The sequence below is a fragment of the Pristiophorus japonicus genome, chromosome 7 (assembly GCF_044704955.1).
Source record: "Pristiophorus japonicus isolate sPriJap1 chromosome 7, sPriJap1.hap1, whole genome shotgun sequence".
Taxonomy (NCBI): Eukaryota; Metazoa; Chordata; class Chondrichthyes; family Pristiophoridae; genus Pristiophorus; species Pristiophorus japonicus.
Genome location: NC_091983.1, coordinates 227,339,718 through 227,357,662, shown reverse-complemented (window position 1 = coordinate 227,357,662; position 17,945 = coordinate 227,339,718). Strand labels below are relative to the sequence as shown.

General features: G+C 47.6%; 1 protein-coding gene across 1 annotated transcript in view; it reads right to left on the bottom strand.

Moving 5' to 3' along the window:
- LOC139266680 (equilibrative nucleobase transporter 1-like) overlaps positions 1-4,151 on the bottom strand; it is a 61,273-nt gene extending 57,122 nt beyond the window's left edge. Inside the window, exon 1 of the mRNA XM_070884270.1 lies at positions 3,962-4,151. Coding sequence (XP_070740371.1) covers positions 3,962-4,151 — 190 coding nt within the window. The remainder of the gene's footprint in view (positions 1-3,961) is intronic.
- Positions 4,152-17,945: the final 13,794 nt, after the last annotated feature.

Below are 17,945 nucleotides of genomic sequence, written 5' to 3'. Positions count from 1 at the left end.
AGGATGGCAGGACTGACATATGAAGGGAGACTGGATCGTCGGGGCCTGTATTCACTGGAGTTTAGAAGAATGAGAGGGGATCTCATAGAAACATTTAAAATTGACGGGACTGGACAGATTTGATGCACTAAGAATGTTCCCAATGTTGGGGAAGTCCAGAACCAGGGGACACAGTCTAATGATAAGGGGTAGGCCATTTAGGACTGAGATGAGGAGAAGCTTCTTCACTCGGAGAGTTGTTAACCTGTGGAATTCCTAACGCAGAGAGTTGTTGATGTCAGTTCATTGGATATATTCAAGAGGGAGTTAGATTTGGCTCTTACAGCTAAGGGGACCAAGGGATATGGAGAGAAAGCAGGAAAGGGGTACTGAGGTGAATGATCAGCCATGATCTCATTGAATGGTGGTGCAGGCTCGAAGGGCCGAATGGCCTCCTCCTGCACCTATTTTTCTATGTTTCTATGTCTGCTGTGGCTTTTATTCCCACCCTCGGGCCTCGGTCTGCTCCGGCTCAGGTACGTCGCCGCTCTGCGGAAAAAGTTAGGAAAAACAAGGCAAAGCAAAACCTCCCGCCCCCACTTCACCAGACTCTCCCACTTACCAAACCCTGTTTTCCCACTCTGAGCTGCTGCACTCCGAGCTAACAGCACGTGCCCTCGATTTTTAAATTGCTTGTGGCTCAGATGAGTCACCACTGGTCAGCTGCTCAAAAACCGGTTTTAACTAGTTTTAACTAACTGGCTATTTAGCAAACTACTGGAGAGCTAGCTAGCTAGTTTGTCTCTACCTCAGCCTGAAAGAATGCTAAATATTTAACTGTTAATCTTACTGAGAGGCGACTAGCAATTGCCACCAGCCTCCAAACCCTTGAGACTCTCCCACTCACCAAACTCGGTTTTCCCACTCTGAGCTGCTGCACAGATGCAAAGTATTCATTATATATCTTACCGACATCTTCTGCCTCTACACACAGATTTCATTGACGGTCTCTAAGAGGCCCCACTCTTTCTCTAGTTATTCTCTTGCTCTTAATATATCTATAAAACATCTTTGGCTTTTCCCTGATTTTACTGCCAACATTCTTTCATTCTCTCTCTCTGACTTCCTGATATCTTTTTTAATTCTTATACTCCGCTAGAGTTTCTGCAGTGTTGAGTTCTCCGTATCTGTCATAAGCTTCCCTTTTTTTTTATCTTACTCGATATGTCCCCCGACATCAGAGGGCTCTAGATTTGTTAGCCCCACCCTTTTATTAGTGGAACATACTTGCTCTGTACCCTCAGGATCTCCTCCTTGAATGACTCCCACTGCTCTGACACTGATTTCCCATCAAGTAGCCAGTTCCAGTCCATTTTGGCCCAATCCCATCTCAGCTCAGCAAAATTGGCTTTTCCCCAGTTGAGAACTTTTTTCACTGGTCCCCCTTTTTCCTTTTCCATAACTACCCTAAATCTTACTGAATTATGGTCACTAGCACCAAAATGCTCTCCCACTGATACCCCTTCCACCTGCCCCTCTTCATTCCCCAAAACTAACCCTTCCTTGTTGGGTTTGTTAAGTACTGGCAAAATAATTTTTCCTGAATGCATTTTAGGAATTCCACACCTTCTGTACCATTCACACTACCTTTTTCCAAGTTAATATGGGCATAGTTGAAATCCCCCACTATTACAGCTCGATAGATTTTGCACTTTGCAGCAATTTGCCCACATATTTGTTCTTCTATCTCACTCTGACTGCTTGGGGGTCTATAGTACACTCCCAATATTGTGATCGCCACTTTTTTATTCTTTAATTCAACCCATATGGCCTTGTTTGATGACTCCTCTAACATATCATCCCTTCTCACAGATGTGATTGTTTCTTTAATCAATACTGTGACACCCGCTCCTGTTTTACCCCCCTCTCTATCCCGTCTGAAAATCCTGTAACCAGGAAAGTTCAGCTGCCATACCTATCCTTCTGTCAGCCACGTCTCAGTAATAGCTATAATATCATACTGCCAAGTGTCAATCTGTGCTCTCAGCTCATCTGCCTTATTTCCTATACTCCTTACATTGAAGTATATCACATTTCATATTGCCAAACTACCCTTTTGTCTATTTTTCAGCCCTTGTTTCATCTATCTTCCAAATTCACTTTCTACTTCTACTACTCTGCTGCCCAATTCCAGCTTTACTTCTCTTCCCCACTGAATCTATTCTCCAGTTCCCATCCCCCTGCCAAGCTAATTTAAACCCTCCCCAATAAGAATAGCAAAACCTCCCACGAGGATATTGGTCGTGGGTATATTGAGGAGCAACCTGTCCGGCTTGGACAGGTCCCATCTCCCCCAGAAACAGTCCCAATGCCTCAGGAATCTAAAGCCCTCCCGCATGTACCATCTCTCCAGCCACGTATTCATCTTCTCTATCCCCCTATTTCTGTACTCACTAGCACGTGGCTCCGGGAGTAACACGGAGATTGCTACCTTTGAGATCTTGCTTTTTAATCTTTCTCCTAGCTCCCTAAACTCTGCCTGCAGGACCTCACCCCTTTTTCTACCTATGTCATTCTCTTTACTTATCTCTTCCTATTTACATACCTCTATAGAAATGGTTACAATCTGTTTTTATGTCTCTTCCTAATTTACTCCCATATTCTTTTTCTCTTTCCAGATCAATTTCTTGGTCCTTCTTTGCTGAATTCTAAAATCCTCCTAATCCTCAGGCTTATTAGTCTTTTTGGCACCATTATAAGCCTCTTCATTCGATCTAATACTAGTTTTAACATCTCTTGTTAGCCACGTTTGACCAGTTTTCCTGTGAGGTTTTTGTGTCTTAAAGGAATGTATATTTGTTGTAAATGATGTATTAGATCTTTAAATGCTAGCCATTGCTGGTCTACCATCATACCTGTTAATGTAGTTTCCCAATCTACCTTAGCCAAGTCACCCCTCATACCGACATAGTTTGCTCTGTCCCTCTCTCCCTGTCACTCTTTTTCACTGTCCCTCTCTCGATCTGTCATCCCTTTCTCTCTCTCAGTTTCTCTCTCTCTCTGTCTCTCTCTTTGTCCCTCTCCCTCGCTCTCTCTGTTCCTCTTTCTCTCTGTCCCTCTCTGTCACCCCTGTCTCTCTCTTTCCCTCTCTCTCTTTCTCTGTCTCTCTCTCTTTTTCTCTGTCTCTCTCTTTGTCCCTCTCCCTCACTCTCTCTCCCCCTCTCTCTCTGTTTCTCTCTCTCTCTGTCCCTCTCCCTCCATCACTCTCTTTCGCGCTCTCTCTCTGTCCCTCTCTCTCTGTCACTCCTTACTCTCTCTCTCTCTATCCCTCTCTCATTCTCTGTCCCTCTCTCTCTCTTTCTCTGTCTTTCTGTCTCTCTCTCTGTCCCGCTCGCTCTTTCTCTCTGTTCCTCTCGTTCTCTGTCCCTCTCTCTCTGTCACCACTTTCTCTCTCTCTCTGTCCCTCTCTCTCTCTCTCTCTTTCTCTCTCTCAGTGTCTCTCTCTCTCCCTCACTCTCTCTCTGTCCCTCTCTCTGTCACCCATTTCTCTCTCTCTCTCTCTCTCTGTTTCCCTCTCTCTCTCTCTCTGTGTCTCTCTCTCTCTCTCTGTCTCTCTGTTTGTCTCTCTCTGGCCCTCTCTCTCCCTCACTCTCTCTGTCCCTCTCTCAATCTCTGTCCCTCTCTCTCTCTCTTTCTCTGTATTTCTGTCTCTCTCTGTCCCTCTCGCTCACTCTCTCTCCTCCTCTCTCTCTGTCCCTCTCTCTCTGTCACCCCTTTCTCTCTCTCTCTGTCTCTCTCTCTCGTTCTCTGTCACTCTCTCTCTCTGTTGCCCTCTCTCTCTGTCCCTCTCTCTCTGTCCCTCTCTCTTTCTGTCCCTCTATCTCCCTCCCTTCGGACACTTACTGGTGCCATTCCAAACTCAGTCACTCTCTCTCCCTCTTTCTCTTCCCCCCCTCCCTTCTCTCATCCCGCAGATACTTACTGGTGCCATTCCTCGCGCCGGGGTCGCTGGAGTTGTGCAATGGGACACAGAGGTCGGAGAAATATTCCTCCTTCTTCAGTACGAAGATGAGGGAAGCCCAGCCGAAGATCACGCCCGTGAAGCTGATGCACTCGAAGAGCCCGGTGGCAAAGGTCAAATACCGCTTGGCCTTCTTGTTCAACGGTGCCATTGACCCCGAGTCTTGTAAAATGCCCTTTTATAACCTGGGAGGTTCCTGATCCAGTGCCTGAAAGAAAGAGCTCCCATTTCTACAGTGCCTTTCACCACCTCAGGACATCCCAATCGCTGTACAGTCAATGACCTACTTTTTGAAGTGTAGTCATTGTTGTAATGAAGGAAATGCCGCAGCCAATTTGCACACAGCAAGAACCCACAAACAGCAATGTGATCAATGACCAGATAATCTGTTCATATTGATGTTGGTTAAGGGATAAATATTGGGTCCCAGGACACGGGAGAAACCTCATTCCCTGATCTTCTTCCAATAATGGCCATAGGTTCTATTATGTCCTCCCAAAGGGATAGATGGAACTTTGGTTTAAAATCACGAAAGACAGCGTATCCTACAGTGCAGTGCTCCCTCAGTACTGACCCTCTGACAGTGCAGTGCTCCCTCAGTACTGACCCTCTGACAGTGCAGTGCTCCCTCAGTACTGACCCTACAACAGTGCAGTGCTCCCTCAGTACTGACCCTACAACAGTGCAGTGTCCCTCAGTACTGACCCTACAACAGTGCAGTGCTCCCTCAGTACTCACCCTCCGACAGTGCAGTGCTCCCTCAGTACTGACCCTCTGACAGTGCAGTGCTCCCTCAGTACTGACCCTCTGATAGTGCAGTGCTCCCTCAGTACTGACCCTACAACAGTGCAGTGCTCCCTCAGTACTGACCCTACAACAGTGCAGCATCCCTCAGTACTGACCCTACAACAGTGCAATGTTCCCTCAGTACTCACCCTCCGACAGTGCAGTGCTCCCTCAGAACTGACCCTCCGACAGTGCAGCGTCCCTCAGTACTGACCCTCTGACAGTGCAGTGCTCCCTCAGTACTGACCCTACAACAGTGCAGCGTCCCTCAGTACTGACACTCTGACAGTGCAGTGCTCCCTCAGTACTGACCCTACAACAGTGCAGCGTCCCTCAGTACTGACCCTCTGACAGTGCAGCGTCCTTCAGTACTCATCCTCCGACAGTGCAGTGCTCCCTCAGTACTGACCCTACAACAGTGCAGCGTCCCTCAGTACTGACCCTCTGACAGTGCAGTGCTCCCTCAGTACTGACCCTACAACAGTGCAGTGCACCCTCAGTACTGACCTACAACAGTGCAGTGCTCCCTCAGCACTGACCCTACAACAGTGCAGTGCTCCCTCAGTACTGACCCTACAACAGTGCAGTGCTCCCTCAGTACTGACCCTACAACAGTGCAGCGTCCCTCAGTACTGACCCTACAACAGTGCAGTGCTCCCTCAGTACTGACCCTACAACAGTGCAGTGCTCCCTCAGTACTGACCCTGCAACAATGCAGTGCTCCCTCAGTACTGAACCTACAACAGTGCAGTGCTCCCTCAGTACTGACCCTACAACAGTGCAGTGCTCCCTCAGTAATGACCCTCCGATAGTGCAGCGTTCCTTCAGTACTGACTCTACAACAGTGCAGCATCCCTCAGTACTGACCCTACAACAGTGCAGTGCTCCCTCAGTACTGACCCTACAACAATGCAGTGCTCCCTCAGTACTGACCCTACAACAGTGCAGTGCTCCCTCAGTACTGACCCTACAACAATGCAGTGTTCCCTCAGTACTGAACCTACAACAGTGCAGTGCTCCCTCAGTACTGACCCTACAACAGTGCAGTGCTCCCTCAGTAATGACCCTCCGATAGTGCAGCGTTCCCTCAGTACTGACCCTACAACAGTGCAGTGCTCCCTCAGTACCTACCCTCCGAAAGTGCAGCACTCCCTCAGTAATGACCCTCCGACAGGGAAGAGCTCCCTCAGTACTGACCCTCCGACACGGCAGCGCTCGATCAGTACTGACCTTCCGACAGGGCAATTCTCCTTCAGTACTGACCCTCCAAAGTGCAGCGTTCCCTCACTACTGAGCCTCCGACAGGACAGCGTTCACTCAGTACTGACTCTCCCAGTATTGTCTCACCTTCATGAGACGTCAGACGTTGGTTACACTCCGAAAGGAATGCGGAGAATCCTGTTCAGTGATTCTCAATTTTACCCAGGGAGGGGTGAGAATGAGGAACTCATGATTGAGGTGAGATACAAAAAGGGGAAGCTGGATAATCACAAGTGTGAGAAAGCAATTGAAGGATAAGTTGACAGGGTGAGATGAAGTGTGGTGGGAGAAGGCCCGTGTGGAGCATAAACACTGGCATGGACCTTTTGGGCCCAATGGCTATTTTCTGTGCTGTAAATATTTTGTTACACTTGCGGAAAACTCTTCCTCATTCATCTATAATTTGCTGACTACTTCCGTAAAATCTAAAATGCAAATTATACAGCCCTCAAAATCAAAACAAAAATAAATGTGGTGAGATAAGAAGAAATTATGGTAGATAATAATTGTTGTGTATTCAATAACTGTTAGACTGAGTGCTGTTTAACTCCAAGAGGTATGTCCTTGGCTCTGCTTTAGTAAGGCCCAAAATGAATAATATATAAAATGACTGGCCTTTTATACTTGGGCTGCACACATATGCGTGCAGCCCAATGGCCTCCAACAGTGACGCCATCTAGTGGCTAATGATCCTGAAAGTACATACATGACAATACCCACCTCTGAGATATTAACACAGTCTTTTATAAATTGAGATGGTCCGGTGTTTTACCCTCTCGGGTTGACCATCTCAGTTCAACTCCAGCCTTGGGTGAGTGTTCAGAGTCTGTTGTGACTGGTGGCTGGGTGGCTGACCTGATGGTAGTGGCAATGGCCATGTCAGGGATTGAAAGTCTATTTTCATTGAACATGTCAGTGATTGAAAGTCCTGATTCACTGATGACCACTGAGTGCTCTGATGACTGGGGGTAGGTTGGTTGGTCATTGATTGTCTCTTCCTCCGACTGTTCCAGTTCGTCTGTGTGCCGCAGCTTTGTCTGATCCATATGATTCCCGCATGTTTGGCAATTTTTGAGCTTGACAATAAATACTCTGTTGCCCTCCTTGGCCAGGACAGTACCAGCGATCCACTTGGGACCCTGACCATAATTCAGAACATATACAGGATCATTTACAGAAATATCGCGTGACACAGCAGTGCGATCGTGATACCTGTGCTGACTTTATCTTCTATATTCAACATAATCATTCAAGTCAGGGTGTACAAGAGATAGCTTGGTCTTAAGACCTCTCTTCACCATTAGTTCAGCCGGTGAGACCCCGGTAAGCGTGTGTGGTCTTGTCCTGTAACTAAGCAGTATGCATGATAGGTGGGTCTGCAGTGACCCTTGGGTTAATTGCTTCATACTCTGCTTTATGATTTGGACAGCACGTTCTGCTTGTCCATTGGATGCAGGTTTGAACGGTGCTGACTTTACATGTTTGATACCATTGAGTTTCATAAACTCTTGAAAATCCTGACTGGTGAAGCACGATCCGTTGTCGCTAACAACCATGTCAGGCAGACCATGTGTCGCAAGCATGACACTGACATTCTCAATGGCAGCTGTGGATGTACTGGATGGCATGATTATACACTCTATCCACTTCGAATATGCATCCACCACAATTAAAAACATCTTCTCCAGGAATGGACCTGCAAAGTCGATGTGGATCCTGGACCATGGTTTGGACGGTCACGACCACAGACTCAGCGGTGGTTCTGCTGGTGCTTTGCTGAGCTGCATGCAAGTGTTGCACTGATGCACACATGATTCCAGCTCAGAGTCAATTCCTAGCCACCATTCATGAGACCTGGCGATGGCTTTCATCATTACAATGCCGGGATGTGTGCTATGTAGCTCACGCACAAATTTCTCTCTCCCTTTCTTGGGCATAACAACACGACTGAATAGACAGTTCATCTTTACGACCAATGTAAGGTTTGGTCTCCTCGCACATTTGCTTGGGTATGGCAGACCAATCAACTTTGAGGATGCAACTCTTCACCACCGATAAAATCAGGTCATGGATGGTCCAGATCTTAGCTTGTTGAGCCGTGACAGGGAATCCTTCACTCTCAAAAGCATCCATAACTAACAATAGGTCCGCCAGTTGTGGTGTTTCCACCTCCGGTGTGGGCAACGGCAGATGGCTCAAAATATCGGCACAATTCTCGGTGCCAGGTCTATGGCGAATGACATAATCGTAAGCGGATAATGTCAGCGTCCACCTCTGGATGCACGATGGAGCATTGGTATTGATACCTTTGTTTTCAGAGAACAGTGAAATGAGCAGCTTGTGATCTGTCTCCAGTACAAGCCAAAGACCAAACAGGTACTGATGTATCTTTTTAACCCCATACACACAGGCTAGTGCTTCTTTCTCTACTATACTGTAGGCTCTTTCCACTTTAGACAAACTTTTTGAAGCATACACGACTGGTTGAAGTTTACCCAACTCATTAGCTTGTTGGAGTACGCAACCAATTCCATATGACGAAACATCGCAGGCCAATACTAAATGTTTACATGGGTCATAATGTACCAACAGCTTGTTAGAGCAAAGCAGATTAGTGGCTTTCTCAAAAGCTCTGTCTTGAGACACATCCCACAACCAGTTGTCGCCTTTTTTTAGCAGCATGTGCAGTGGTTCTAATACGGTGCTCAATTTAGGTAGGAAGTTATCGAAGTAGTTGAGTCGATCCAGGGAAGAATGCAGCTCCGTCACATTCTGCGGCCTGGGTGCATTCTTGATGGCTTTGGTTTTTGCGTCCGTGGGCCTGATGCCGTCAGCAGCAATTTTCCTCCCCAGGAATTCAACCTCTGGTGCCATGAAGACGCACTTCGAGCGTTTCAGTCTGAGTCCCACTTTGTCCAGACGATGTAGAACCTCTTCCAGGTTGTTCAGAAGCTCCTCGGAGTCACGACCTGTGATCAGGATGTCATCTTGGAACACGACGGTTCTGGGAACAGACTTCAGTAGACTCTCCATGTTCCTCTGAAATATGGCTGCAGCCGAGCGAATTCCACCTGTGATAAATAAACTGTCCTTTATGCGTGTTAATGCATGGAAGTCTCTTTGACTTCTCGACCAGCTCCTGTGTCAAGTAGGCCAACATCAAGTCCAGTTTGGTAAACGACTTCCCCCCCGGCTAGCATTGCAAACAAGTCATCAGCCTTCGGTAATGGGTACTGATCCTGTTTCGAAACCCTGTTGATCGTAGCCTTGTAGTCTCCACAGATTCTGACTGTGCCATCACTTTTCAGCACAGGAACAATGGAGCTGGCCTATTCATTAAATTCAACCAGTGATATGATCCCTTCATGCTGGAGTCTGTCCAGTTCGATTTCGACCTGCTCCCTCATCATATATGGAATTGCCGAGCTTTATGATGGATGGGTCTTGCATCCAAGTCCACGTGGATCTGTACCTTGGCTCCCGTGAAGTTGCCGATGCCTGGTTCGAACAGTGAGGGGAACTTTTTCAATATTTGGGCACATGTATCTTCCTCCGACGACAATGCCTTGACGTCATTCCAGTCACATCATATTTTTTCAAGCCAGTTCCTGCCGAACAGCATTGGGCCGTTGCTTGGGATAATCCACAGCAGTAACTCATGAACCGCACTGTCATACGACACTTTAAATGTGGCACTGCCAATCATCGTTATGAGTTCTTTGGTGTACGTGCGCAACTTGGTAGTGACTGGAATCAGCCTGGGCCTCACAGCCTTAATGTCCCACAGCTTGTTGAATGCCCTCTGGCTCATTATCGATCGACTCGCACTCATGTCCAGTTCCATCGATACCAGTACCCCATTAAATTTCATGTTGATCATTATTGGTTTGCTCTTCGTTAGAAATGAGTACAGTCCATACACTTCCTCCTCTGGTATCATGGATTGCATATCTGGATCCGCACTTCTGACCATCATCCTCCACATGGTGTGTTGCAGCACGCTTGCTCATCTGCAGACACTTGCCCCACTCTCAGACAACCTTTGCAACTATATTGCTTAAATCAGCACTGCTGGTGCCGGTGATTTCCCCCACAATGCCAACACGGAGAAATCAGATTCATTCCCGCTGGCGGACTTTGGGCAGCCACAGGTTTCACATACGCAGTCAGGTAGGCCCTGCCATGTGTCGTTCTGCCGAACGCCGAATCAATCATATTTACAGTACTTCCTGAGTTTCGATTTTTCACTGATATCTGCTTTAGACTTCTATCCGTCGTCATGCATGACTGAGCGAACATGATGGCCCTATTCAAGTCCAACGTCTCCACCGCCAGTAGCTAACGCAGGATCACCTCGTGGTTCATGCCGACTACAAAGAAGTCCCACAGCATGTCTGCCAACACAGCCCCGAACTTACACGGTCTCGCTAGATGTCACAGGTCAGCAACAAATTCTGCCGCATTCTGGCCCTCTGAGCGAACGTGTGTTTAAATCTGTATCTCGAGATGATGATGCCTTTGTCTGGCTTAAGGTGGTCCTGTACCAGTGTACACAATTCTTCATATGTCTTCTCTGTTGGACTCACAAACAGGAGTAGATTCTTTATCAGACCATAAATTGTTGAACCGCAAACCACGAGGAACACCACCTGGCGCCAATCTGCGTCGCCGACCTCCTCCATTTTGTTGGCCATGAAGAACTGGCTCAAACAGCTCACAAAGTCTGCTCAATCTTCTCCTTCCACAAATCACTCCAACAATCCAATTGTGCTCATTTTTGCATACAAAGGTTCTTGTTGCCTCATCGCCAAATGTTGTGTATGCAGTAACTGTTAGACTGAGTACTGTTTAACTCCAAGAGGTATAACCTTGGCTCTGCTTTATTAAGGCCCAAAGTGACTAATATACAACAGTGCCACCATCTAGTGCTACTGATCCCAAAGTACAGCCATGACAATAATCTATGCAGAAGAATGTAATATCAGTGATGTGCCAAGAAAGTCCATCTGAAAACGTTGCCAAGTCTCCTGCAACATTGTTGGAAAGAATTCCATGGGCTCGATTGTACTTTCTGAAAATGATTATTCGCCCATGGGAGGAAAATCATAAGAACATAAGAATTAGGAGCAGGAGTAGGCCATTCGGCCCCTCGAGCCTGCTCCGCCATTCAATAAGATCATGGCTGATCTTCTAGATCAACTCCACTTTCTTACACTATCCATATATCCCTTGATTCCTTAATATTCAAATATCTATCAATCTCCGTCTTGAATACACTCAACTACTGAGCCTCCATCGCCCTCAGGGGTAGAGAATTCCAAAGATTTACCACCGTCGGAGTGAAGAGATTTCTCCTCATCTCAGTCCGAAATGGCCAACCCCTTACTCTGAGACAGTGACCCCTGTTTCTAGACTCCCCAGCCAGGGGAAACATCCTCCCTGCATCTACCCTGTCAAGTCCTGCAATCATTTTTTATGTTTCAATGAGATCCCCTCTCATTCTTCTAATCTCTAGAGAATATACACCTAGTCTATTCAATCTCTCCCCACAGGACAATCCCCCCATCCCTGGAATCAGTCTGGTAAACCACTGTTACACTCCCTCTCTGGCAAGTATATACTTCCTTAGGTAAGGAGATCAAGGGGCAAAATTGTTCTCCGACTGAAAGGGTTCGCACTCACCAATCTTAAAGTAGAGCGAAATTCAGTTCTTTGATTTTTTTTCTGGTCGGGGCGATGTTTGGGGCAGCTGCGGGGCGGAAGTACACTTGGAGCAGAGCGGACATCACTCAAAGTCATCAGTGTTGTGTTGATGCGTCATAACATCCCTCCCCTCAGTTAAAGGGGAAGACCGCTGTGAGCTCTGTACTTAGTTTAATTTGGTCCACTGGGACACCAGGGAGGGTTTGGCCGGGCCAGCCGCCCGGTACCCAAGAGGGTTGCCGGGCTGTCTGCTGGAGGCGCGGCCAAACCCGTGGCCGCCATTGTCGGGCCGAACTTGTAATCGGCCGACAATTGAAATAAAATGGCGGCAGCGGCAGAGCGACCTCCCCTTTAAGGACGGACGCACTGCCCAGCCACACTCAGCTTCCTGCAGGAGAACGCTGTCGGGGGCATCGAGCAACGGCCGATCCGCTCCTGCGGGCAATTTCCCGCCGGGCAATTTCCCACGCGGGGTGGAAAAGGGTTGCCGCCGGTGGGTGGGGTTTGGAGCGGACCAACACCGCTGGTAAACAAATGGAGGGCAATTTCATAAATGTTGGTGAGTCCTCGCTCACGAGGCAATGAGTCCTGACTGTCCCCCTGCTGCCTCTTTAATGTGGTCACGTCTCTTAAAGAAAAAGGGGCAATTTCAGCCCCAAAACTGTACACAATGCTCCAGGTACCATCTCACCAGGGCCCTATATAATTGTAGTAAGATGTCTGGCCAACATACCATTTGCTTTCTTAATTGCTTCCTGTATCTGCAAGTGAACTTTCAGTGATCCGTGTCCAAGGACACCCAGCTCCCTCTGAACACCAATCTCTCACCAGTTAAAAAATACTCTACTTTTCTATTTTTCCAACCGAAGTGGATAATTTTGTGTTTTACCACAATCGTGACAAATGTACTGCCCTTCAACACTTGATTTCTTTCTCTCCTCTCTTTCTCTCTCCCTCGCTCCCTCCCTTTGTCTCTCCCTCACTTTCTTTTTCTCTCTCTCTCACTACCCATATCACTTTTGTTGAAATACAGAACATTTGATGGAGCTATAGAAAACATGAACGAGACGGTAAAAATAAAAGACAGCTCATTGATGCTGAAAGATACAGGGACCCGCAGATAAAAATATTTGTCATATTACCTTTGCAAAACTTCCTTAAAGTTCAAATAAATTCCCTTCCCAAAATAGTGATATTCCAAACTCCAACCACCCATATCAGTGCGTGATTCAGCACCGCCCGTTCATTGCTGCACTGACGCAGAGACAGTACTGAGGGAGTGCTGCACTGTCAGAGGGGCAGTACTGAGGGAGTGCTGCACTGTCAGAGGGGCAGTACTGAGGGAGTGCTGCACTGTCAGAGGGGCAGTACTGAGGGAGTGCTGCACTGTCAGAGCGACAGTACTGAGGGAGTGCTGCACTATCAGAGGGGCAGTACTGAGGGAGTGCTGCACTGTCGGAGGGGCAGTACTGAGGGAGTGCTGCACTGTCGGAGGGGCAATACTGAGGGAGTGCTGCACTGTCGGAGGGGCAATACTGAGGGAGCACTGCACTGTCGGAAGGGAAGTACTGAGGGAGCGCTGCACTGTTGGAGTGACAGTACTGAGGGAGCACTGCATTGTTGGAGGAGGCAGGACTGAGGGTGTGCTGCACTGTCAGAGGGGCAGTACTGAGGGAGTGCTGCACTGTCGGAGGGGCAGTACTGAGGGAGTGCTGCACTGTCGGAGGGGCAGTACTGAGGGAGTGCTGCACTGTCGGAGGGGCAGTACTGAGGGAGTGCTGCACTGTCGGAGGGGCCGTACTGAGGGAGTGCTGCACTGTCAGAGGGGCAGTACTGAGGGAGTGCTGCACTGTCGGAGGGGCAGTACTGAGGGAGTGCTGCACTGTCGGAGGGGCAATACTGAGGGAGCACTGCACTGTCGGAAGGGAAGTACTGAGGGAGCGCTGCACTGTTGGAGTGACAGTACTGAGGGAGCACTGCATTGTTGGAGGAGGCAGGACTGAGGGTGTGCTGCACTGTCGGAGGGGCAGTACTGAGGGAGTGCTGCACTGTCGGAGGGGCAGTACTGAGGGAGTGCTGCACTGTCGGAGGGGCCGTACTGAGGGAGTGCTGCACTGTCAGAGGGGCAGTACTGAGGGAGTGCTGCACTGTCGGAAGGGAAGTACTGAGGGAGCGCTGCACTGTTGGAGTGACAGTACTGAGGGAGCACTGCATTGTTGGAGGAGGCAGGACTGAGGGTATGCTGCACTGTCTCCCTCTCCCTCTCGCTTCTTCCTTCTCTCTCTCCCTTCCTCTCCCTTAAGACAAGATAGAGGCAGAGAGGTTGTTTCCACTGGTCGGGGAGACTAGAACTAGGGGGCACAGCCTCAAAATACGGGGGAGCCAATTTAAAACTGAGTTGAGAAGGTATTTCTTCTCCCAGAGGGTTTTGAATCTGTGGAATTCTCTGCCCAAGGAAGCAGTTGAGGCTAGCTCAGTGAATGTAATCAAATCACAGATAGAAAGATTTTTAACCAATAAGGGAATTAAGGGTTATGGGGAACGGGCGGGTAAGTGGAGCTGAGTCCACGGCCAGATCAGTCATGATCTTGTTGAATGGCGGAGCAGGCTCGAGGGGCTAGATGGCCTACTCCTGTTCCTAATTCTTACGTTCTTATGTTCTATATGTCCTCATGCGTGATTTCTCTCTCCCTCCCTCCCTCCTTTGATCGCTCCCACTCTCACTCTTGCACTTTTTCCTTACGTTCGTTCTCGCTCTCCCTCACCGCCTCCCGACACCGCCGCCCCCCGCCCCACCCCGGACACTCTCTGGTGCCATTATTCGCTTTGAGGTTGCTGGAGTTGTGCAGTGGGATACAGAGGTTGGAGAAATATTCATCCTTCTTCAGTATGAAGACAAGCCCAGCCAAAGATCACGCCCGTGAAGCTGATACACTCGAAGAGCACAGTGGTGGCAAAGATCAAATGCCGCTTAACCCTCTCATTCAGCGGTCTCATTCACCCTGAGTCCACAGTGATTCACGCCTGTGTGCTTTCCTTCTCCTTCCAATATTAGGCTTAAGCTAATCCATTCTCCTGTCGGAAACCAGCCACTCTATTAACACTGTCATCTCCACACCTTTAACTGGTGCTCACCCAGGGACACCAATGTTAGCGGGTCGAGGAGGAGGCGCGGTGAGTCTGGAGGCCTATAAAAGGCCCAACACTCGGAGAGCGGCAGCGTGGATGAGGATCCAGTTGGAGCAGGGAGAGAACTGCAAAAAATATTAGAAAGAAATCGAAGGGTGACGTAATAGCCAAGGGGGTAAGTGACTGGCTGGTGAGCAGTTTTTCTTCTTTTTCTTTTCTTTTATCAATAGGTAACCTTTATCATTGTTGCCAAATTATGTTAATTTAAGGGTTAAGTTATGGCAGGAGAGCCCAGACACATGTCATGCTCCTCCTGTGCTATATGGGAACTCAGGGACGCTTCCAGCGTCCATGACAACAACATGTGCAGGAAGTGTATCCAGTTGCAGCTCCTGACAGACAGTATTGGGGCACTGGAGCTGCGCATGGATTCACTCTGAAGCAGCCGCGATGCTGAGGATATCGTGAATAGCATGTTTAGTGAGTTGGTTACACCGTAGACAAAGGTTACAAAGACAGAGAGAGAATGGGTGACCACAGGAAGGGCAGTGGAAGGAAGGTAGTGAAGGGGTCCCCTGTGCTCATCAACCTGCAAAACAGATACACCATTTGTGTACTGTTGTAGAGCATAACTCATCAGGGGAGGGCAGCATCAGCCAAGTTCATGGCACCATGGGTGACTCTGCTGCACAGGAGGGCAGCAAATAGAGTGGGAGAGCTATAGTGGTAGGGGATTCTATTGTAAGGCGTATAGATAGGCGTTTCTGCGGCCACAATCGAGACTCCAGGATGGTATGTTGCCTCCCTGGTGCAAGTCAAGGATGTCTCAGAGCGGTTGCAGGACATTTTGGAGGGGGAGGGTGAACAGCCAGTTGTCATGGTGCATATAGGTACCGACGATATAGGTAAAAAAATGGGATGAGGTCCTGCAAGCTGAATTTAGGCAGCTAGGAATTAAATTAAAAAGCAGGACCTCAAAGGTAGTAATCTCTGGATTGCTACCAGTGCCACGTGCTAGTCAGATTAGGAATTGCAGGATAGCTAAGATGAATATGTGGCTTGAGCAGTGGTGCAGGAGGGTGGGATTCAAATTCCTGGGACATTGGAACCGGTTCTAGGGGAGATGGGACCAGTACAAACTGGACGGTCTGCACCTGGGCAGGACCGGAACATATGTCCTTGGGGGAGTGTTTACTAGTGCTGTTGGGGAGGGGTTAAACTAATATGGCAGGGGGGTGGGAACCTAGGCAGGGAGACAGAGGGAAATAAAATGGAGTCAGAAGCAAAAGATAGAAAGAAGAAAAGTAAAAGTGAAGGGCAGAATTACAGCAAAATTCTAAAGGGACAAAGTGTGTTAAAAAAAACAAGCCTGAAGGCTCTGTGCCTCAATGCGAGGAGTATTCTTAACAAGGTGGATGAATTACCTGCACAGGCAGCTATTAACGAATATCATATAATTGGCATCACGGAGACATGGCTCCAGGGTGACCAAGGCTGGGAACTCAACATCCAGGGGTATTCAACATTCAGGAAGGATAGACAGAAAGGAAAAGGAGATGGGGTAGCATTGCTGGTTAAAGAGGAAATTAGCGCAATAGTAAGAAAGGATATTAGCTTGGATGATATGGAATCTGTATGGGTAGAGCTGCAGAATACCAAAGGGCAGAAAACGCTAGTGGGAGTTGTGTACAGACTACCAAACAGTAGTAGGGAGGTTGGGGGCAACATCAAACAAGAAAGTAGTGATGCGTGCAATAAAGGTACAGTAGTTATCATGGGCGATTTTAATCTACATGTAGATTGGACTAACCAAACTGATAACAATACGGTGGAGGAGGATTTACTGGAGTGTATTAGGAATGATTTTCTCGACCAATATGTCGAGGAACTAACTAGCAAGGACTAATTAGCAATCTTGTTGTGCGAGATCCCTTGGGGAAGAGTGACTATAATATGGTAGAATTCTTTATTAAGATGGAGAGTGACACAGTTAATTCAGAGACTAGCGTCCAGAACTTCAGGAAAGGTAATGTTCATGGTATGAGACAGGAATTGGCGAGATTAGACTTAGGAATGATACTTAAAGGGTTGATGGTGGATAGGCAATGGCAGGCATTTAAATATCATATGGATGCATTTCAATAATTGTACATCTCTCTCTGGAGTAAAAATAAAACTGGGAAGGTGGCTCAACTGTGGATAACAAGGGAAATTAGGGATAGTGTGAAATGCAAGGAAGAGGCATATAAATTGGCAAGAAAAAGCAGCAAACCTGAGGACTGGGAGAAATTTAGAATCCAGCAGAGGAGGACAATTGTTTAATTAGGAGGGGAAAAATAGAGTATGAGAGGAAGCTTGCAGGGAACATAAAAACTGACTGCAAAACCTTCTATAGATATGTGAAGAGAAAGAGATTAGTGAAGATAAACATAGATCCCTTACAGTCAGAATCAGGTGAATTTATAATGGGGAACAGAAAAATGGCAGACCAATTGAACAAATACTTTGGCTCTGTCTTCACGAAGGAAGACACAATTAACCTTCTGGAAATACTAGGGGACAGAGGATCTAGCGAGAAGAACTGAAGGAAATCCTTATTAGTCAGGATATTGTCTTCGGGAAATTGATGGGATTGAACGCCGATAATTCGCCAGGGCCTGATAGTCTGCATCCCAGAGTACTTAAAGAAGGGGCCCTAGAAATAGTGGATGCATTGATGGTCATTTTCCGACAGGCTATCGAATCTGGATCAGTACCTATGGACTGCTGGGTAGCTAATGTAACACCTCTTTTTAAAAAAGGAGGGAGAGAGAAAACGGGGAATTATACACTGGTTAGCGTTACATCGGTACTGAGGAAAATGTTGGAATCAATTATTAAAGATGAAATAGCAGTGCATTTGGAAAGCAGTGATATGATCAGTCCAAGTCAGCATGGATTTATGAAAGGTAAATCATGCGTGACAAATCTTTTAGAATTTTTTGAGGATGTAACTAGTAGATTGGACAAGGGAGAACCAGTGGATGTGGTGTACTTGGAATTTCAAAAGGCTTTTAACAAGGTCCCA